At 51.0% G+C, this 20,527-nt stretch overlaps 2 protein-coding genes across 2 annotated transcripts; both read right to left on the reverse strand.

Annotated features, from left to right (window-relative positions):
- Nucleotides 1-938: 938 nt before the first annotated feature.
- MRPS15 (mitochondrial ribosomal protein S15) lies at nt 939-11,456 on the reverse strand. The gene is given in 9 exon segments (XM_008059981.1): nt 939-1,070; nt 1,326-1,517; nt 2,858-2,916; nt 5,485-5,569; nt 6,062-6,110; nt 7,489-7,564; nt 8,647-8,691; nt 8,981-9,155; nt 11,346-11,456. Coding segments are annotated over 9 exon segments (924 nt in total).
- Nucleotides 11,457-11,539: 83 nt separating this feature from the next.
- CSF3R (colony stimulating factor 3 receptor) lies at nt 11,540-20,291 on the reverse strand. The gene is given in 16 exon segments (XM_008059983.1): nt 11,540-12,025; nt 12,260-12,341; nt 12,594-12,687; nt 13,080-13,220; nt 13,334-13,480; nt 14,054-14,155; nt 14,546-14,734; nt 15,945-16,158; nt 16,564-16,631; nt 16,730-16,883; nt 16,973-17,142; nt 17,939-18,126; nt 18,258-18,381; nt 19,247-19,297; nt 19,300-19,536; nt 20,228-20,291. Coding segments are annotated over 16 exon segments (2,511 nt in total).
- Between the last annotated feature and the right edge of the window lie 236 nt (nt 20,292-20,527).

The raw sequence follows: 20,527 nt of genomic DNA on the forward strand, positions 1-20,527 counted from the left end.
ATCCACTCATCTCAGCCTCCCAAAGGCGTGGGATTACAGGCTGAACCACCGAGCCCGGCTAAGTTTTTGATTTATTATAGAGATGAGGTCTTGCCAAATTGCCCAGGCTGGTTTTGAACCCTTGGGCTCAGGCAATCCTCTCGCCTCCGCCTCCCAAAGTGCTGGGATTGCAGGTATGAGCCACTGTGCCTGGCCTATTTCTGATTCTTATTGCTCTCTGAATACAGCATGAATCTCTAGACTTTTTTTTTTTTTTTTTTTGAGTCATCTAGTCTCACTTTGTCACCCAGGCTGGAGTACAGTAGCATGAGCATGGCTCACCACAGCCATGTCTTCTTGGGCTCAAGTGATCCTTCCACTTTAGCCTCCCTAGTGGCTGGGACTACAGGTATTCACCAACACACCCTGATAATTTCTTGCAGAGACAAGGTCTCGCTATTTTGCCTAAGCTGGTCTCAAACTCTTGGGCTCAAGCAATCCTCCTGTTTCAGCCTCCCAAAGTGTTGAGATTACAGGCATGAACCACTGTGCCCAGCCTAGTTTATTTTGCCTTTATACTTGGAATTCCTTCTGCCTGAGATGTCTTCCCACCCTTTTCTGCTCAGAGAACTCCTGCTCATCCTTTAGGGCCCAGTTCAGAAGGTAGCTCCTATGGATGGTCTTTCCACCCAGTTAGCTACCCTTTAACTGTGCTGCCATGTGCTTAGTCTTGCCTACACTGAAACATACGCCTTCTGGATGACAGGTAGTTGTTCATATGAATGTGTGTGAGGGGTGCCATGAGAGTGTGTCTTCTTGGGGAAGGGCAGAGACTCTACCTTAATAACTCTGGGATCCCAGAGCTGAATGAAAAAATAAATTCTTCCTTCTCCCTCAGACTAAAAAGAGATGATTTTCTCTCCTATCGTTCTTCAAGGCACAAAGAATTTTAACAGGATTTATTGGTTTTCTTTGAGTGCCTTTGGTCAGTCTTTGGAAGGGCTGTCTGGGTTCCTCTGGCCTTGTTTTTGGGCTGCTGCAGCTTTTAAGGCCCTTTTTTACTTCTTCAGCTTTTGAGCCTCCTGGAAAACCTGGGGATGAAAGAGGGCAGGAAAAGACCTCATAATTCCATTCAAAATGTAAGACTTGGAGCGGGTGGGCTGGGAACTATCTCCACAGGTGATAACCCCAGCCATTTTCCATGCAGTTGGTGGCCTGTGACTTCCCTGGGCCCCCTCCAAACCCTGGGCCAGTTCCATGCCTCTATCAGAAACAGACAACCCCTCCCACCTGCTCCTTCCATCCCAGTCCCACTGGGGCCAACCAAAACAGCTACCAAATCCTACCCGAATGCACAGAGCCCTCTTGGTGACGAATCGGCGGTGGGCCCTTCGGTAATACAGAGGGGGAAAGGTGTACTCAATCCTGAGCTCCCTACATGTCTTTTCAAAGACATCATAGTTGGTCTTACGGAGGTTTTTGAGCATCTTTTTCCTCTGGTCAATGCTCATCAGCAGATAGCATTTATGGGTTTTATCCTATAAGATAATTGATATTACTTTTAGTTATATAAGTGTTACTGTTGTTCATAGCAACAAAAGATGGTCATTTTACCATTTGAAATTGAAATTTCCCAACAATCTTAGGCAAATATTAGTATAACTGAGGGAGGTATTGTCATTGTTATTCCCATTTTACAGATGGGAAAATAAACATCCAAAGATGTTATGATTTACAAAAGGTCCTTAGAACTGTGGGAACTGAGGTCAGGTTTTGAATCAGAGTCTGTCCAAATCTCATGCTCCTTCTCCTAAACTATCCACTTGGCCTCTCCAGAGCTTAGCAAACTGTCAGCTGGGGTAGAGAGGAAAGAAAGCCTTTTGCTCTTACTGGAGACCCTACCCACAACGGGGTGCTGCCTGGTGAGGGCTCTCTGCTGTGGAACTGGTGTTACATACCCCAGTGAACAAAACAGACCTCCAGAAGCAGGCTCAACTAGCTGTAGGGAACACGGGTGCCAGGCATGGTGCTGGGCCAGTCTGTATTCATAACCATGTGTTTATTAAACATGACAGCAACAGCCTAATCACAGCAGCTCTGTGCCAGATACTGTGCTGAGATACTGTGTGATGGTTAAGAACATGGGCTCTGGAGCTGATGCCTCCTTTCAGGTCTCAGCACATCACCTCCTAGTGGTGTTTTGAGGAATAACTTAATTACTCCACAACTAGATTCTTCTGTAAAGTGGGGGAGAAACATGGTTATGAGGGTTAAGCGAAATGATGTGTGTGACATATTTAGCATAGGGCCTAAAGACTTTACATGCACCATGGTGGCTGCTATTATGTCCTGTATCCTGAGCAGGTACTCTTATGATCCCCATCTTAGAGATAAGAGAAGTGAGGCTCAGACCTGCACCTTCCCTGAAGTCTCTCAGCTAGTTAAGTGGAAGTGACAGAACTGGGATTTGAAGCCAGTGCGATCTGACTCTGTTCAAGCATTCAGCAAATATTTTTTTTTAAGTGAGAAAGCAGGATTTATTGAGGACAGAAAAGCTCCCTATAGTGGGAGGAGGCCTGAAGGGGTTGCCCCACATTCAGCAAATATTTACTGAGCACCCAGTATGCGCCAGACACAGTGACCATGCTCTCAAGTTTGTATTCTTCGCCATCAGTATTAGACACTCACAGCATAGCCTTGCAAGGCTCCCGATTCTCTGGAGACAGGAAGTGTTTTTCCCAAAACAGCTGAGGGGTGGGCAGTGTGGTGTTGTAGCCACCTGGTTTCCCAGCTGCTCCTCTGGACCCAGAGCCCTCCCCTCCCACACTCCTCTCCTCGAGGCTGCCACTGCTGAACATGAATGATGCCCAGAGCTTACCTTTCGCTGTTTCTGCATGTGCTCTTCATAATTGCGGATCTTGATGGTCAAGGAAACAACTGAAACCACAAACCACAGAGGATGAGAGTTGGGCACAGAGGAAGCAAGGACCCAGGCCTGGCTTATGTTTTAAGAACTCAAGGAATAACAATCACCAAGGCTCTGTATAGCTCTCTATAAATCCCAAAGCACTCTGAATTTCAAGATCGCAAAAGACTAAGCATTATCTTTCCTTTAGAAAGCAAAGTCTAGGAAGGGAAGTTCCTTAATCTTGTAACGGTGTCATCCAAAAATCATAGCAAATAGCATATATTTTTTTTTTTTGAGTCGGAGTCTCATTCTCACCTAGGCTGAAGGGCAGTGGCTCACGGCTCACCACAACCTCCAACTCCTAGGCTCAGGCAGTCCTCTTGCCTTAGCCTCCTAAGTAGCTGGGACTACAAGAGCATGCCACCATGCTCAGCTAATTTTTTTTTTCAGTTGGAGTCTCACTCTGTCTCTCCGGCTGGAGTGTAGTGGCATGCTCATGGCCACTGCAGCCTCGACCTGCTGGGGTCAGGAGATCCTTCTGCCTCAGCCTTCCAAGTAGCTGGAACTATAGACGCACGCCACCATGCCCAGCTAATTTTTGTGATTTATTGTAGAGACAAGGTCTTACCAAGTTGCCCAGGCTGGTTTTGAACCCCTGGGTTCAGGCAATCCACTTACCTTGGCCTCCCAATGTACTGGGATTATAGGCTGAGGTACCACGCGTGGCCATTTTTAATTTTTTTGTAGAGATAAGGTCTCGCTATGTTTCCTAGGCTAGTCTCGAACTCCTGGGCTCAAGCAATCCTCCCATCTCAGCCTCCCAAAGTGCTAGGATTACAGGTATGAGCCACCGCACCTGGCCACAAGTAGCATACTTAATGTCAAGGGTTTACCTCTTGTCTCTTCTCTTCCAGCTGCCACCCTTATCTCTGCTAAGAAGAGTACTTTCACTAATAAGTTTTTAGAATTATCAGCTCCCACTTGTCTCCCAAGAGCCCAGAATATCCTTCATTCAGGTATACTCTTGTTTGATTCCTACCTATATTACAAAAATGGGGGCAAAAGCAGAAGCTGGCCCCAAAGAGAGGCTGTCATGACAGTAGGCCCTTCTCGGTACACAATGAATTCTGGGAGCACTGCAGACAGAGCAGTGGGAACCTTGGTTTTGACCAAAGGGCCCTTCACACCACTTTAGCATCAGAGTGGAATGAGGCAGTGATGGACTTTTGTTCCTCAGGGGTTCTTTAGAGGAGATACTACGCTAGAAGCAACTGGTCTTTGGAAACTTAGTTGGTTTTTTTTTTGAGTTAGAGTCTCACTCTGTCACCCAGGCTGGAGTGCAGTGCTCACTGCCACCACAGCCTCGACCTGCTGGGCTCAGGTGATCCTTCCACCTGAGTTCTCCAAATAGCTGGAATTACAAGCGTGCGCCATCATGCTTGGCTAATTTTTAAAAAAAATTTATTTATTGTGGAGACGAGGTCTTGACAAGTTACCTAGCCTGGTATTGAACTCCTGGGCTTAGGCAATCCACTTGCCTCCGTCTCCCAAAGTGTTGGGATTACAGGCGTGAGCCATGGTGCCTGGCCTAGAAACTGAGTTTTAATGGAAAAGGAGAATTGATACTCGTGCTTCAAGAGGATCCTTAGTTGTCTTAGACTTGCTGGTGTCTTAGCAAAAAAATGGTTCACCATTTGTTCCTGCCAACCTGGGAGATTTCAGTAGTGTTAATATACAAACAGGTGAGGTGTGATAAGCAGCGCTTCTGTGGTTGAGGTAGCTTCCAGGCCAAGATTTCAGGGGGCCAAGGGAAGCTTAAACTCATCTTCTCTAAAGGGGCTATGGAGGACCCAGGAATTGAGACTCCAGACGATCTCTGTGAGAGTCCAGTATCCAAGATGAACTCATCAGACTTGAATCCCTGACAGAGGGAGAAGAAAAGCACGAAGGTAGGAGGATGGAAGAGAAGGGGGAAGAGGCTGTAATATAGGCCAGTGGCAAAGGGGGGAAATGTCCAGACCCCAGACAGATCCACTAGTTTACCTCACTTGCTCTCAGTGATCAATGAAGAGAACAAGCACCCAAAGCAAGGGGGAAGTGAGGGGTTTTTTACTCACATCTAATGAGGGCTACTGCTAGTTCCAGCTCAAACCAAGGCAGGAGCATTACTCCACTGGGAATGCTCCACAGTGTTTTCTGGCATTAACACGAGCATTCAATGTTAGCCTTACTAATATTATCACAAGGCAAGAGCTTTAGTTTCCAAGGTGTGTTTACACCCTCAGTTTCTCACAGTGTCATGAGGTAGGTAATATTACCTGTGCCCTGCCCTTCCCAGCTCCCCTTTTTCCAGACTAGGAAGCAGAGCCTCTGAGAGAGGTTTGTCCAAGCTCATAGAGGTATAAAACAGAACCTGGGCACTGACTCCAGCATCAGAGCTTGTATGCTTGGGATACAGGGACCAGTTTTCATTGCCCTAGGTCCTTCGTGTCTTTCTCTTTCCCAAGACATCTGAGTGTGCTTGTAGACGAGAGCCCTAGATCCGGTCCCAGCTACAGACTCCCCTGTACTCCCGCTCCCCCAGGGTCCCAACCAACTTCGTGCCTCCAGGGATCTGGTGTCCTCAGGGTTTGCCACAACCTTCTTCATCAACTATTCTTGCTTGGTTTTTAGCATCTCCTTCTGCAGAAGACAGAGAGAGAGAAAATCTGTGTAGTCTCCTACCCCCTAAGAACTAGCCATCCTACCCTCCAGGCCATGGCTGCAGTTACAGCAAGTAGGCCCATAAGCCTCAGGGAGAGTTTACTCTGCTCACTGTGGACTTGGTTAACCAAATAGCTGTTCACATCTAGGTGAGCCCAAGGCCAAAGCCACTGGCAGGAGAAATGACTTGTCAGATGAATGTCCCCAAAGCTTGGTCATTTATACATGTACCAGATCATTATGAGCACCTACCATGTGCCAGGTCCAGGGGTACAAAGGGGCAACAAAAGTGTGCTTGCCCTCAAGATGTTCAGTCTGGGGATATTGTCAAGTAGACGCAGAATGACAAATGACAGTGAAATAAGTGCTATGACTGGGGAAGCATGGGATAGGGGGCTAATTGGTGTAGGAGGGAGCCCAGAGAAGAGGAATGAGGGAGGTTGAGACTGAGGTCTGGCACAGACTGCTCACCTTGTTGGCCATTTCCAAAGACAAGAGTCTTTTCACGACATCATCAACCCTGTGGAAAAACTGCAGCAATGAGAGATAGGCATGGGAGGGAGAGGGGAAAAAAGAGGCAATGCTGGTTTCATTTTAGTTTGAAAAGCAGAGATGATTGAAAATTCCTCCAGTCTCCCTGGAAGTGGGGAGCCATTTCCCATGGATTAGAAGTCAGCATGGATCTGGTTTGCTGGGTTGAAAACTATAAAAAGTTGAGGCTGTCAGTTCAAGTGTTCCGGTCTCATCACAGGAAGGATTTTCATTTTAGTTAGAACATGGTTCAATCTGTTTTGAGACATTTCAAGTCAAACTACACAGCAGGAGGGACTGGAGGGACTGACCAGCTCCCCTACACAGGACAGGGGCTGAGCAGAACCTTTGCTTTGGTGTCAGGCCTGGTTTCAAACCCAACTCTGTCCCTTAGAAGCTATATGACATTGGGCAGCCTGATAATCTATAAAATGGGGACACTATTTCTTCCCTCACAGGGCTTTTGTGAAGATCAAGAAATGAGAGATTAAAAAAAAATTTTTTTCTTTTGAGTTAGAGTCTCACTCTGTCACCCAGACTGGAGTGCAGTGGCCGCTCCCGGCCACCGCAGCCTCGACCTGCTGGGCTCCGGCGATCCTTCCACCTCAGCCTTCCAAGTAGCTGGAACTACAGGCGCGCGCTACCATGCCCAGCTAATTTTTGGATTCATTGTAGAGATGAGGTCTCGCCAAGTTGCCCAGGTGGGTCTCGAACCCGTGGGCTCAGGCAATCCATTTGCCTCCCAAAGCGTGGGATTACAGGCTGAGCCACCGAGCCTGGTTAGATTTTTTTTTTTCAAGTCAGAGTCTCACTCTGTCACCCAGGCTGGAGTGCAGTGGCTTGCCTACGGCCACCACAGGCTTGACCTGCTGGGCTTAGGCGATTCTTCCGCCTCAGCCTTCTAAGTAGCTGGAACTATAGACACATGCCACCATGCCCGGCTAATTTTTGTGATTTATTGTAGAGACGAGGTCTCACCAAGTTGCCCAGGCTGGTCTCGAACTCCCTGGGCTCAGACCATTCTCTTGCCTTGGCCTCTCAAAGTGCTGGGATTATAGGCTGAGACACCGCGCCCAGTTGAGATGAGAGATTTCTACAAAGACCTGTGAAGCATGTTAACCTTGGTATCTAGTATAGGATCTTCATCCAGAGTACAGAGAAGAAAAAGCAAGTGGCTGAGCTCCATGAGCACCATCTTCCCTCAATGGCCACTCACTCTCACTACCCCTGGGCCTCTATAGCTCTCTACCTCATTTTATATCAAGCTTCAGATACAGGAGGCTAAGCCTCAAAGTCACTGTCTTGCCTCCCTCCCCACCAGTCTTCCCAGGGTCCCAACCTTCTCAAGTAGGTTTATTTCTGCTTACTTCTCAATTCCAGGGACATTCTGGTAGTCTTTGAGTAGAGTGGAAGGGGGCGGGTCATCATCTTGCCTGGGCTGGACTGTTGAATATAGGGATAGAACTCTAGTTGACACCAGAGTCAACTCTCCCATCTTCCATCTTCCCAGACTTGGCTTTTTCACCACTCTCCAACTTGCTAAGAGACATCCAGGTTCTCAAGCAAGGCACTGGATATCTCTGGGCTCAGATTCTCCTCTGCAAATCCTGCGGCACCTGCCATATTTCACACTGGCATTATATAACCTTCCCCAAGACCCCATATTGTGTCTGTACTTCTCCCACACCTATCTGGCTCTGCAATTAGCAGATCCCCACAAGGATGTGTCCTCTCATGAACAGGAATGAGTTTGACTCCCTTTGAATCCCCTACAGTCCGGTACATGGCTCAGCCTAGAAAAGGCACTCAGCAAACACTTGCTGGCTGACAACATGGATGAAATAAGGGCGTTGAGGAGAGGCAGCTAGCTTTGGGATGCCTGAAATGTAAGCACCAAGTAGAGATCACTGGGACATCTCCGCCATAGTGATTCCCTGCCATCACTCGGAGGTGAGGGAGAGGTATGGGGTAGATCAACTTAACCACTCCCTGCTCTGCTGCTATGAAAATAATATTAGTAGCAATAAATACAAACATATACTGCATTTCGTTGAACGCAGTGCTAAGGATGCTTTTCATGAATTACCACTGACTCCTAACAATCTTCTCAAATGAATATCTTTACACTCAGTTTAGAAATAAGGCTCAGAGAAGTAACTTGCCCCATATCATTTACCTAACAGAAGGGACCTTAGCTGCTATGCATACTGACTTGGAATGGGAAGTTACATTTTCCATCTCAGCCTTAGGGCAGACACCAAGTGCTTACACTCCAGGTAGGCCCTGGTGGTGCTAGCACTCCCTCTGGCTAGCTCATTTTCACTCACCTGTAAATCTCCTGCTCCGGCCTTCACACACCCCTCCTCCCTCGCAGGATTCAGGTCTGGGGCTTAGGGGTGAAGTGGACGTGGGGTTTTCTGCTCAGGATTTCTAGGTCTACCCCTTTGCCCTCTCCCACTCCATCCGCTCAGCCATCCCAAGCCTCGCAGGCTTTCGTCCCAGGTCCCACCCCTAGGAACTCCTACCTGGTTTCTGGATGGCACGTCCGCGGGCGGCCTGGAGGAGGGGACCTAAAAGTGGAGAGAGGACTGAGGCCCATCTCCTTAAATAGTCCAGCCTTAGTTCCTTTCTGTGTTCCTCGCATTTCCCTCCCTTCGTGGTCTATGCGCTTCTGCGCCTGACCGCTGCCCCATTTCTTCTCTACTTTGCTGCCCCTTGTCTCTCACACCTCGTCTCACTTCTTTCCCAACACCACCCTCTCCTCCTCATCCTGCCGCTGCACTTCTCCCCTATCCCGGTCTCCTGCATCCTCAATCTCCGTCGAACCCCTTCCCCGCCGTCCCATTTTTCAGCTCCCACTTCGAGGCTGCAGGCCCCACTGGTTGGAAGGAAGCCTGGGGCTTCCTCCGACCGGCGGCCCACGGAACGGGGCCTGGGTCACGGCCTGGGTCCGGATCGAACTCAGCGCCCTCCACGCGGCCCTCAGCCTGGCGACCTGTCACCCCTGCGGGGCCGGCGCCACGGCCGCCGTCCCCTTCGCGTTACCGCCCGAGTTACTCGGACGCCACTATGCTGGCTCAGACTCGACCAAATGAGACAGTGGGGATCCCAGAGCAGACGAGGACCGAGAGAATGGATTGGTGGGCCAGCTTCTGATGACGCAGTGCGTGGAGTGAGTTGAGAGACCTGGTTACCTACCTCTTGCGCGAGATCGGAGGATGGTCGTTGTGTGGCCCCGTGGTAGTGGTTTGTGGTGCTGCATTAAATTAAAAAATGCCACATTTTGGGGGCATGCATCCCGTACTTAATCCGTCTGCACTTTCCGGGCTTGGGGTCGCGGTTATTTTGGGGCTTCCGTGGAGGCTGCGGTGGCCGTATCCTCCCAACCTAGTATTCTACCCACCCCGCCTCGTGCCCTTAAGTCAGGGGTGGGGCCCTGTAAGAACTAGTCGGTTTGGGGCAACCCCTTCGGGCCCCCTCCCACTGTGGGCGCTTTTCTGTCCTTTCAATAAATCCTACTTTCTAAAAAAATAAAATAAATAATTAGTGGATTTCAGCTTCCTCTCGGGCAGCTTTGCAGCCTGCGGCTAAGGTCTCTTATTTTGGAATCAGTCCGTCCTGGGCCGTTTACTCAGCGTGTAATCTTGTCAGCAAGTAATTTATTAACCATTCTGGGCCCCAGTCTACTCATCCATCAAATGGGGATGATATTAACAGTATTCTACCTTTTAAGTTGTTGAGAGCATTAACTTGAGGCAGATGTAGGCAAAGCACCTGGTATATAGTAAACATTCAATAAATATTAGCTGTGATGTTATTTGTGAACTAAGCAATGTTAGGGCTAGTGCAAATTAAAGGTAGGAAAAATAAATTTTAATTCTCCCTGGTGCAACAAGGGAAAAGACTCTCTGCCTCATTATTTTTCTTAGAGCATTTACTTTAGAAAACTTGCAATTGTGAATTCTTTCTTTTGAGATGGATGTAAATCTTTTTAAAAGCTAAATAAACCTCTTGCCAGTTTTACAACCTTGGAATGTTTTTCTCAAGGAGCTGGGAGCCATCTCTTTGAAATATAATAACGATGATTGTGCCCTGTCTCCCAGTTTCTATGGAAGGGTAGGAGCCTAAAAGTCAGGTGGTACCTAGCTCTAAGTTGCAAACCTCCCTTTTACCATAAAGCTATGGATAAAGTCAATTAGCAGACATAGGTGGGTGCCCATTTACTGGTAAATTTAGGATGAACTCTGTGTGACAAATTGTGCTGTCAAGTACTCTTGAGGACTAGTTATTGTTTATCTTGAGAAAATGTGTGCAGTAAGTTGTATCCACTGGCTATATAAAAAATTTCTATCTTTGCAATGTTTTTAGAGGATTGCTTATGATGCGGCTCACATTCTGGTTTAATGTTTATTCAGTAATAACACTGTTTTCTTTCTTTTCTACCCTTGTGGAGAGGTTTCCTGGGGTGGCAGAGATTTAATAAAATTTTTTTGAGTCAGGGTCTCACTCTGTTGCCCAGCTGGAGTGCAGTAGCATGATCATGGTTCATTGCAGCCTTGACCTTCTGGGCTCAGGTGATCCTTCTACCTCAGCCTTCTGTAGCTGAGACTACAGGCTTTTTTTTTTTTTTTTTTGGTGGAGATGAGCTCTTACTAAGTTTCCCTGACTGGTCTGGAACTCCTGGGCTCAAGCAATACTTCCACCTTGGCCTCCTAAAGTACTGGAATTACAGGCATGAGCCACTGCGCTTGACAAGATTTTGTTTTTAATTATAATTCCCCGACAGGAGTTAGTTTTTTCCAAGGTCTCTTCAGCATGTCCCACCACACTCTAAGACTCCCCGCCATGTAACCCTAATGATTAGTTTTAAAATCCCTACCAGTAGAGTGGGAGCTCCTTGAGGGTGGACTGAGCTGAGTCATTTTTAAATCTCTGCTGCTAGCACAGGGCCTAGATGCTGAGTGAGAGCTAGTTGAATGAATGAAGGAAAGAGTGAAGCAATGAATAAATAAATGAACAGTTCTGAGAAGTAGCCCCCTGACTGCTAGGGCCCTGAAAGGAAGGAGAGCAGAGACTCAGGTAACTCAAGTGTTTGTAACAACAACAACAACAACAACACGTTAAACCAAAAACCAGTTTAAAATACTGAAATTATAGGAAACAAGCACAAAAGGCCAATGGGTGGAGCTGGACAATTATCTGGCTCTTAGAGTATGCAGCTTGCCTGGGAGGCCCAGCCTATGGAGATTGGGGGAAGGCGAGGGATGCTGGGGGCTGGAGATGGGAGCAACTGGGAGCCTTTCTGCTTTTCCTGGGGGCAGGGGTAGGTTTTCATGATGGGCTCACTGACTCTCTCCTCTCCTCTGGATAGCTCAGGCCTTTCAAGAGGTAGACCCAGGTGAGGAGTCCTAGGAAGCCCTATAAGTCCCCCAGTCCTTCCACCCCATGGACCCGGAGCCCCTGCAGAAGGGGAAAGTCCAGCAGTGGTCCAAAGACACAGTCGTCCTCTTGGCTTGGAGGTGGGGATATTGGGGTCCCCGAGGGGCTGGTCTGGAACAAGAGGTTCTCATAGGACTTGGGGTTGGGGGTGAGGCTCCCTAAGAGAGGCTGAGTGGAGTCGCAGCGGAGGTAGTGCCCTGGCCCTGGCTCTGTGGGGCTTCCCAGCACCTGCCTGTAAAGGACTTGATTGCTGGTGCCAGACTGGGGCTGAGGCCGGGTGGAGACTGCTCTTGGGTCCCCTTGGAGCACGTAGGTCTGGACCAGAGTGGGCAGACCACAGGTCATCGAGCTGTTACCAGCCTCCCAGGGCCCCGGTTTTTTCTCTTCCTCCTCCAGCACCGTGATCTTGGTGATGGGTGGCACGCTAAAGTCCCGAAGCCTGGGCAGCTGGAGCTGGAAGGTCTCCTGCACATAAGGACATGGGGTTTGGACATGGTTCGTTTCAGATGTCTGCCCTAGCCACTATCTTTTCCTGAGTCGGGCCAGTTGTGGGGACATTTCTGCTGGAATACAAAGGGTTCCACTTACAAAGCAGCTGTTTTCCTGACCTGTGCCTGACATGTGCCATATGCTGTTCAGATTCAGCATGACATCTTTCCTTCAGCACCCCCCATTTCCCTCTCCCTCCAGGATTCTCACCTCCTCCACGGTGGTGGGCACCCAGGTGCCCAGGCTGCTGTGGGCCGGGTCTGGGACACTTGGCCAGAGGGGATTATTCCTGCTGGAGAAGGGGGCAGGCAGGGGCCTGGGTCATGCTTACCCTCCCATCTTCCCATCCTGTCCCACTCATTTCAGTAGCTGAAGAGCTGCATGCAGCTGCACCTTAGTGCAGGGGGAAGAAGGTGGAGGCCTAGGATGCTTAGACATGGGCCCCGAGGTCTGAGGAGGCTGAAAGGGACTTGGATGTGCCCACTCAGGCCTGCCGTTCCCTGTGGGTAGGGGTAGCTGGGTGACAGGTGTCAGAAGGACTCACCTGGGGCTGCAGCAGAACCAGGCAGTCCCACAGAGGCAGATGGAAAAGAGCAGGAAGCCGAACAGGCCCAAGAGGATGTGTAGCTCAGACCCCTCTGGGGTGAGGGGAAAGCCCAAAGAGGTTAGAGTGCATGTGAGGAAGGCTGGGTCTCCTCCCTCAGGCTGGAATCCATGGGCTGGCTGGGTCTCTTCCCTCAGGCTTGGATTCATGGGCAGGGCTAGGTCTCCTCCCTCAGGCTGGGATCCCAGGGCAGGGCTGGGTCTCCTCCCTCAGGCTGGGCTGTATGGGCAGGGCTGAGTCTCCTCCCTCAGGCTGGAATCCATGTGCATGGCTGGGTCTCCTCCTTCTGGCTGGGTTGCATGAGCAATGTGGGTCTCTCTCAGACCAGGGGATTCAAAGGCATGGTCCTATCTACTCTGCAAATCAGGATCCTTTGGGTGGGGTACCCTTTCAACAGCCATCTCTGCCCAGCTCCCCTTGCCTTACCTGGGGCAAAGGTCACCAGGGTGAGGACTGTACTGTTGGTGGCCCCGGCCTGACTGGCAGCCATGAGGTAGACATGATATGGGTTGGCAGGCTCCAGGCCACGGAGGACAAAACCACAGGAGGACGCGTTTAGGACGGTGGCTGGGAGTGGGGCACATGGTCAGCCTGGGCCCGGGTGCCGAAGCAGCTTTCATGGCTGCTGAGTACCCCTTCCCGGGCCTTCTGGGGCTGTGGGGAGCTGCGGATAGACTCACAGAAGGACTGGTTCTGAGCGTTGGTCCAGAAGATGGTATAGTGGGTGAGGGGGCTCTTCCCCAGCTCTGGGGGCTCAGGCACCCACTCCAGCTGTGCCCAGGTCTTGCCAATGTGCTCTAGATGCGGCTCTGGGGCACGGGACGGGGCTGTGGGAAGAGAGTCCAGGAGCTAAAGGGAGTGGGGCAGGGCAGAGAGCCCGACTGGACTCCCTGTGGCTCCCCAGACATGCTATGGGATGGATGAGAAAGGAGAGCCCAGGCGGACTCATGTCCAAGCCTCATTTTTAGAGGTATAATCTGAAACCCAACTACTGCTAGTGAGTGGCCACGCCAGGATTTGAACCAGTTCTGTTTGACTCTAAAGCCTCACTCCCTGGTTTCTCCCTGATTTTGTCTGATTTACTGCCTGATTTCTGCCACTCACCCTCTGATACCAGGTTCTCAGCCCAATTTCTATCACCCGTGACACCTTATTTCTTCCGTACCCTGATTGATTGATTTTTGCCATATTTGCTTCCCGAATTCTGCCAAACTCATTGCCCAGTTTCTACCACCCCATCACCTGATTTCTGTTCCGCTGCAGGAGTCTAGTGTAAGCAGGGGTAATCTTAGGCTTGGGTGCGACCCTCTCCAGGGCCAGAGCGTGGGAGGAAGGAAATGTTCCTGCATGTTCCTTGGGAGAGGAGAGGATTCTGTAAAGGGGCCTGATGGCTGACAAACCCATCTCTTGGGGGTCGGCATAGATGTGCTGGGAGCGGCCCATGGTGTCCCGATACAGGGGAGTCACAGTGATCTCGTAGATCTGAAAGGGCTTGATGTTCTCTGTAAGGAGAAATGGAGTAGGCACTCCTGTTAGGGGCTGGCCTCTGCTGATTATCACGAGCTAACGTCAGACCTCTAGTTAGGGCTAACTTGGCCTCACCATGCAGGGCTAACCTCTGTACTCTCTTCTTTAGACCATTTGGTGGGGGTTAGGGAAGATAAGTGGAAGACGGTGCTAGAAGGTGGCAGGGTCAGGGCTATAGAAAAAGATCAGGTTAGACGAGTGGAAGAACTTCCTGATTGTGAGGATGTCAGATGAGAACAGTGAAGGATCAAGCAAGGCTGGGGAATCTGTTTCTCCAGGGCCGTTCAGTTTGCCCTTGCCTGCAGTTGAACAAGCGCTGCCTCCCTCTCTCCCCAGCAACCCCCACCTGCCCAGCCCTCCCCAACCTTTCAGCAGAGTCCCGCTGATGCTCCCGTTGTGTTCCACTCTCCAGGTCTTGCTGCTGTTGCTGGGGCTGGGGGCACCTGGGCCCCACTCAATCACATAGCCCTGAGGCTGTGGGCTGGGGAGCTCCCAGCCCACCCAGAGGCTGTGAGGGTCTAGGGCCACAGCATGGACTCCGGCCAGGCGTGGGCCTGGAGACAGTGGGAAACGTCAGAATGAAGGTGAGAAGAATTCAGGCCCGTAACCAGAAGCCTGGGTTTCAAATACATCCTGGCTTTGCTACTTACAGGCTGGGTGACCTTGAATAGGTCAACATCTGAGCCTCAGTTTTCTCATCTGCAAAGTGGAAATGATGATACAAGTTCCTACCTCAGAGGGTCTTGGTGCAGATGAAATGAGTTGATGCATGGAACAAGCCTAGCCCAGTGACTAGCATGGAGCCGTTCTTGAAAATGACGGCAGCTGCACTACATAGATCTGAATGTACCAGGCATAGTCCTTGGTATGTGTTAATTCAGAATCCTCTAGTAGTCACACCTGGGAGGTATACTATTGTCCCCATTCTATCAATAAGCAAACTGAGAGACATAGAGAGGTTTAGTAACTTATCTAAGGTCACACAGCTAGTATGTGGGAATATTAAATATTATTATTGTTATTATGATTATTAGTCCCACCTTCGTGGCTGTTCCCCTGAGAATGAGCAATGAACTCATAGACCATGTTCCAGCTGGAAAAGCTTAGGACTTTCTCTTTGGGCTTTCTTGGCAGAATGGACTCTGTGTGTGTGTGTGTGTGTGTGTGTGTGTGTGTGTGTGTGTGTGTGTGTGTACATCATTGTCAGCCTAACCTGGTTCTGACTAATAAAAATCACAGCTGACACGTACTGTGCAGTTATGTTGTCTTACCTCATGGAATCCTCACAGCAGCCCTCAGTGGGCACTGGTATCATGCCCTTCCACCAGATGTGTAAACAGAGGCCAAGGAGGGAAGCCACTTGCCCATGTCATGCTGTTAGCAAGTAGTAGGTCTAGATCTGTTTTGTTTGTTTGTTTGTTTTTTGAGTTGGAGTCTCACTCTGTCGCCCAGACTGCTCTCAGCCACTACAGCCTCGACCTGCTGGGCTCCGGCGGTCCTTCTACCTCAGCCGGAACTACATGCGTGAGCTACCACGCCTGGCTAATTTTTGATGTATTGTAGAGATGAGGTCTCACTAAGTTGCCCGGGTGGGTCTCGAACCCATGGGCTCAGGCAATCCACTAGTCTCAGCCTCCCAAAGTGCTGGGATTAAAGACTGAACCACCGAGCCCGGCCAGTAGGACTAGATCTGAAGCCAGGCAGTCTAACCTCTGGATCTACACACTTAGCCACTGTGCTCTTCTGGCTACCAGCCCCCTTTACCTCTGCTGTCCGAGAAGTTCACTAGGGTGGGGTTGGGGGTCCCAGCTGAGTTATAGGCAATGAGGGCCACTTCCTGGACTTCTGAGGGCAAGTGGAAGGTGCAGCTTACCTCCGTGGTGTTGCAGAAGGGTGGGACTGCCCCAGTCTGGCCTGCGGGCCTCTGGAAGACCAGATACCCCTGGATCTGCCCGCTATCTCTCTCTGGGGTCGCTGGCTGTGGCAGGCACAGAAGGAAAAAGAGAAGATGTCAGCTCATTTTGAGTAGGGGAGAGCTTCTGCAGGACGATCCCAGGGACTGGGTCCCAAGGCTGAGAGCCAGGCCTCTCACCTCCCTCCCTCTCTTCCTCTGTCCCCTTGTGTAGGCCCTAGGAAGAGGGGCAGGAGGAAGCAAGTAGGTGCACACGGCAGGCAGCTAGCTGTTCCCTGAACCGGTCTGCACTGTGGTTTCTGTAAAAGATCACTATGCTGTTTCCTAGGTACACAGAAATGCCTCCCAGAGTGCATGCAAGTCACATATAAATGCTTCCCACACCCGCTGGAGTCCTGAGCCCCAGATTGCAGGGTCTATTTGGGTGGGAGGAAGTCTTGGGGTGAAGAGATGGCCTTCAGAGGGAGTCACCTTCCAGAACAGCTGCACTGTCCCAGAACCCAGCTGCCTCTGCCATGCGTCCAGTCTGACGATGGGGGCTAGGGATGAAGCGAGAGGAGAGGGTGTTCGTCAGGGAGGACGCTGGGCCTGGACTGGGTGTTGACGGCTGCTCCTTAGCTCTGCATCACCCTCTTACCCCGCTCGCCAGTTTGCAGCTGCAGGCTGGGGCTCCAGTTGCTCCAGTGACCAGGCAGGGGCCAGCGGATGCAGCGAATCTGCATGGCGTAGGTGGTGGCATGACGGAGCCCGCAGAGCTCATACTGAAGGGTCCTGGGGGGCAGGTGGCCCACCTGGGGAGCCTAGATCTCAGAGTCCTTCCAGGACCAACTCGACTCCTCCCCTCTGTCCCCCCACCTCAGGCTCTTGCCCTCCACCTAACCACTGCCCAACTGGCCTTCCCATGCTTTGGCTGGTGGCGCAACTGGCACTTCTGGTTGATGTGCAGACGTGGCTTCCATGGCTCCTAGCACAGCTGTAGGCAGCCTGGCTGGAGTGAGGATGCCTCTGGGCTGGAGTCCCAGGTCCGCAGAACGGAGGGCTCCAGTTTCACTGCAAGGAGTGGGGTTGTCAGAACCTCTCCCTGCCCACCCTATAGGACTCTGCCTTAGCTCACTCTTGTTTGCCTGTCTGTGGTTCCACTTTCCTTCCTGGGTCTCCGTCCATGCAGTCTCTGTGTCTGTCTGTTTCTCTGTCTCTGTCTTTCTCTGTGTGCCTTTTCATCTCTGTCCATGTTGCCATGGGCATCTTTCTGTGGTTCAGTCTCTGTGTGTATGTGTCTACTTCTCTACAGGTCTCTGTTTCAGGCTCTGGACCCAGTACTTTTGCACTGGCTGCCACCCTTCCTTCTTGAAACACTTTCCCCCCAGATGTCCAGTGGTTTGCTCCCTCATTTCATCCGAGGATCTGGTTAATCATCACCTTCTTAGTGAGGCCTTCTTTGACCAACCTACTGACATAGCACCTGTTTCCCACCCTTCTCCCTATGCCCCTCTTCCTCTCATCCTCCCTCCCACTTATCACTGTCTGACATGTTATTTATTTTTCCATTGGATTCTAACATTCTGAGGGCAGGATTTCTGATGTTGAGTTCATGGCCATATCCCCAGTACCTAGAATAGTGCCTAGTACACAGTGGGCACTTCAGGAAACCTGCTGAAAGCATGAATAAACGTACCTCCTGGCCTCTGTGTGTCTTCCACGCCTCGGGCTGCCTTCCATTGTCTCGCTTCTCTGCCTCTATCTATAGGTCTTCTAGTGTCTCCTTGTCTGTGTTTCCCTCTCCGTGCCTCTCTGAGTCTGCCCGTTTTGGGGGTCTCTCCCCTTTCCCACACCCAGCATTACCCACCAACATCCATGGGATCCAGGCACAGCCGTGGGGACATGCTGGTCCCCAGTGCATTCTCCGCCTGCACCCAGATGCCCATGTTCTGGTACAGCAGCAGGTGCTTGCGTGGGATAGAGCAGCAGCTCTGCCCATCCTCGGGCACACAGTCCAGGACGGAGTCCTCTTGGGTCTGACAGTCACCCCGGCTCCTGCCAATAGGCCAGGCTTGGGGCTAAGCAGAGGAAGACAGCGAGGCTCCCTTCTCCCTCCCCACAGTCCCCCCCATTCCACCCCCGACCCAAAATCCAAAGGAAGGGGGTGGGAAGGGGCCTCCACTCACTTGAAGCTCTTTAGGGTGAAGCTGGTGGGCAAGTGGGTCTTGGGGCCTGGCTCCCACTGGCAGGTGAGGCTGTTGGTTGTGAGGTTCATGAGGCAAGACAGGTTGCGGGGAATGGCAGGAGGGTCTGCACATGGGGTGGGAAGAAAGCAAGGGCTTTGGGTGGGGCTGCTCAGAAAGCTCCCACTGGGACCCACTGGTCTTGTTTTCTTGCTCTGGTGGGTTCCTATGGGGTCTCCTTTCAGAGACCCTTCCACCTCTAATAACCCTCCCCCTACTCCAGGCCCTTTGACAATGTCAGTGTAGTGTCTGGGTTTTTGTCTTGGTTTTGACATTCATTTGCCATGTGATCTTGAAGGTACTTAACTGCTCTGTGCCTCAGTCTCCTCATCTGTAAAATGGAGGTAATGGTAATATACCTACCCCCTAGGATTCTTGTGAGAGCTATGTGACTCACTGCACATGATATGCTCCAAACAGTGCCTAGCATGTGGTAATTGCTATGTAAGTGGAAGCTGCTGCTGTTCCTGGTTCTCAAACGAGAACCTTGGCCTTTGTTTTTTCTTATGCCTTAGCTCAGCACAAACTCCATCCTTCTCACTTTGACAAGAAGGCTGAGACTGGGGTGGGGATGAAGCAGGGGGCACACCCCGCTGGTTGAGAATGGCCACCGGAGACACCCTCCTATGGTTGAAGGATTGGGCTTGCTTGGCAGACATTTAGAATCATGTTTACCATACTGGCTAGAGCCACACTGCCGGGTAACTATCTTGTCTCCATCCTTATTAGAGGGGTAAACAAGTCACTTATTCTCCTCAATCCTCAGTTTCCTCATCTGCAAAGATGGGCTAAACAGTAGTACCCACTGGTGCTGCTGTCAGCTGATGTCATGTCTACAGAGTGCTTGCTTAGTGAGAGCTCAGTAGGTCATAGCTCTTATAAGTGGCAGGAGGACATGGAGGCAGAGTGGGTGGATGGCTGGAGGGACTTACAGCCTGCTCGCAGCTCAGCCTGGTTCAGGATCTGTAGGCTGTTGCCCCAGAGCAGGAGAGAAAGGCCTGAGTGCGGTTGAGCTGGGGCAGGGTGATGGTAGATTCCTGGGTCCCATCAGGCAGGTGCTTCTGCCTCTCCCCGGGCTGAAGCTCTTCTTCCAGTTTCCACATAATCTGTAACTCTGAGTTAGGGAGGCTGCAGTTCTGGCTGACTATGCAGGAGGCCGTGACAGGATCCCCCAGGCGGACAACAGGGGCTGAGAGGCTGATGCGCCCACACTCCTCCAGGCCTGGGATGGAAGAAAATGAGCCATGAGTGATGCCTCTACCTGGCAGAGCTGGGATCTCATCTAGGCATGGGGACTACTAGACACAGGGCTCGCAGCTTCCTGTCTCACCCTTCAAGGCATGGGGGCTAGAACTAGAAGGGTGTGAATGGGACTGCAAGAGGCTGCAGGGTGAGACAGAGATAGTGTTGTGCTGGTAAGTTTTTATCAACCAGCTCTGCAGAGAAAAACTGACTGATTGGCAGTATGCCGCTTTCTGTGGTGTAAATTCTACTGCCCTGGCTGATTTCAGACTACTCATGTGACATTGTAAATAGCTCTGGCAATGATCAAGATAAGCTCTTTGTGGCTTCCACCCTTATCCTTTTGTGGCCCATTAAGGCCGAATAGGACTCAGAGGTCCCTTCTGACAGCCTGGCAGAGATTTGTAGGTGAGACCTGGGTCCCGCTGGCCTCCTCCAGGCTGACCAGTCTGGGTCTGCTTGCCATCCCTCTTGGGTGGTAGTTTGCCTGTGGAGGTCTGCAGAGGGGATCTTGGCCACCCCACATCTGTGGCTCAGTCTTTTAATCTCTTGGGATTCTCTGGGAATCCCAGGAGCCATGGGCAGTGCAGGGAAATTAGTCTCTCCCCCACCCCTGCTATCTCTTGCTGCAACTCCCCTCTCCCTATGTACCCATCCCTGGCCATACTCACTTCCGGGGAGCAGCAGGATGATGAGGGCGGCCCTAGTCAGGCTGCAAGTTCCCAAACTTGCCATGGCGCCAACTTGGGGCTCACCTGGAGGCAGAGGGGATTGGGTAAGACCATGGGCTTTGGAGGTAGAGCTGACCTTAATCCTTGTCTGCCACAATGCAGCTTTGCCTAGGTCACTTGACCTTTCTGTGTCTCAGCTTCTTTGCATATCGGCAGTAACAGCAACCTATACTGTGTGGGGATTTGGGAGGAAGACACGAAATGATGACGTCAAGGGCTTTGCATGGTGCCTGGCACATA

Source organism: Carlito syrichta, unplaced genomic scaffold (genome assembly GCF_000164805.1).
Source record: "Carlito syrichta isolate Samal-C Ts95f unplaced genomic scaffold, Tarsius_syrichta-2.0.1 Scaffold304465, whole genome shotgun sequence".
NCBI lineage: Eukaryota > Metazoa > Chordata > Mammalia > Primates > Tarsiidae > Carlito > Carlito syrichta.